The sequence below is a fragment of the Geospiza fortis genome, unplaced genomic scaffold (genome assembly GCF_000277835.1).
Source record: "Geospiza fortis unplaced genomic scaffold, GeoFor_1.0 scaffold978, whole genome shotgun sequence".
Classification (NCBI taxonomy): Eukaryota; Metazoa; Chordata; class Aves; order Passeriformes; family Thraupidae; genus Geospiza; species Geospiza fortis.
Genome location: NW_005055096.1, coordinates 21,572 through 23,545, shown reverse-complemented (window position 1 = coordinate 23,545; position 1,974 = coordinate 21,572). Strand labels below are relative to the sequence as shown.

The window sequence follows — 1,974 nt, the reverse complement described above, 5'->3', positions numbered from 1 at the left end:
GCGGGATCACCTTCTGCAGCCGCTGGAACCCGTAATCGATGGTGGGCTCGTTCAGCGCTGGGGACAGGGGACACCGCTGTCACTGTCACAGTCACTGCGTCCCCAGGGCTAGGACATTGTCCCAAGGCCCGGGGCACTGTCCCGGGTGTCTGTGTCACTGTCACAGGGGCTCTGTCCCCTTCCCAGGGTCTGTGTTCCTTTCCTGGGGTTTCTGTCCCCAACCCAGGAGTCCGTGTCACAGTTCCAGGTGTCCCCACCCCAATCCCAGGTGTCCCCATCCCAATCCCAGGTGTCCCCACCCCAATCCCAGGTGTCCCCACCCCAATCCCAGGTGTTCCCATCCCAATCCCAGGTGTTCCCACCCCAATCCCAGGTGTCCCCAACCCAGGACTTTCCATCCCAATCCCAGTGCTCCCCATCCCAATCTCGGGGGTCTCCAACCCTTTTTGGGGTTATGTGTCCCCTTGCCGGGTCTCAATCCCAAAACACTCTATCCCACTCCCAGGTGTCCCAATTCCCAACTCAGCAGTCTCTGTCCCATTCCCGGGTGTCCCCATCCCAATCCCGATGTCACCATCCCTTTTCCAGGTGTCCCCATCTAAATCCCAGGTGTCCCCTTCCCATTCCCAATGTCCCCTTCCCATTCCCAATGTCCCCATCCCAATTCCCAATGTACCCATCCCAATTCCAGGACATCCCCATCCCAACCTCCATGTCCCCAACTCAATCCCGATGTCCCCATCCCATTCCCAGGTGTCTCCATCCCAATCTCAGCGGCCTCTATCCCAAATCCCAGGCGTCCCCATCCCATTCTCAGGTGTGTCTATCCCAATCCCAGCAATCTCCATCCCATTCTTGGGTGTCCCCATCCCATACCCAATGTCCCCACCTCAATCCCAGGTGTCCCATCCCATTCCCAATGTCCCCACCCCACTCTTGGTGTCCCCATCCCATTCCCAGGTGTCTCTACCCCAATCCCAGTGGTCTCTACCCCATTCCTGGGTGTCCCCATCCCAATCCCGATGTCCACATCTCAGTTCCAGGATACCCCTATCCCAGTCCCAGGTGTCACCATTTCAACCCCAATGTCCCACCCCATTCCCAAGTGTCCCCATCCCAATTCCCAATGTCCCTATCTCAACCCCAGGTGTTCCCATCCCAATCCCAGCAGTCTCTGTCCCATTCCCAGGTGTCCCCACCCCAGCGCCAATGTCCCCACCCCAATCCCAATGTCCCCATCCCAGTCCCAGGTGTCTCTATCCCAATCTGAGCAGTCTCTATCCCATTCCTGGGTGTCCCTATCTCAATCCCAGGTGTCCCCACCCCAATCCCAATGTCCCCACCCAGTCCCGATGTCTCCACCCCAGTCCTGATGTCCTCATCCCAATGTCCCCAGTCCAGCCCCAATGTCCCCATCCCAACCCCGATGTCCCCATCCAGTCCTGATGTCCCCACCCCAGTCCCAACGTCCCCACCCCAGTCCCAATGTCTCCAGTGCCGCTGTCCCCAACCCCGATGTCCCCACTCCAGCCCCAATGTCCCCACCCCAGTCCCAGTGTCCCCATCCCAATGTCCTCAGTCCAGTCCCAATGTCTCCATCCCGATATCCCCACCCAATCCCGATGTCCCCAGCCCCAACGTCCCCATCCAGTCCCGATGTCCCCAACCCCGATATCCTCACCCAATCCTGATGTCCCCAGTCCCAATGTCCCCAGCCCCAATGTCCCCACCCAATCCCAATGTCCCCAGTCCCAATGTCCCCAGCCCCAATGTCCCCATCCAGTCCCGATGTCCCCGGTCCCAATGCTCCCTCCCCAGTCCCGATGTCCCCACCCAGCCCCGTTGTCCCCATTGTCCCTCACCAGTGTAGACAAAGCATCCTGGGGTGACCTTGCAGAAGTGCTTGGCCTTGTAGGACAATGTCCCCACCCCACGCCCAATGTCCCCATGCCGCTGTCCCCATTGTCCCTCACC

At 59.7% G+C, this 1,974-nt stretch overlaps 1 protein-coding gene across 1 annotated transcript in view; it reads right to left on the bottom strand.

The window, feature by feature from the left end:
* Window positions 1-10: 10 nt before the first annotated feature.
* LOC102036227 (transcription factor COE1-like) overlaps window positions 11-1,974 on the bottom strand; it is a gene marked incomplete at both ends in the record, with an annotated part of 18,913 nt that continues 16,949 nt past the window's right edge. The window contains 1 exon segment of the mRNA XM_014311576.1: window positions 11-57. Coding sequence (XP_014167051.1) covers window positions 11-57 — 47 coding nt within the window.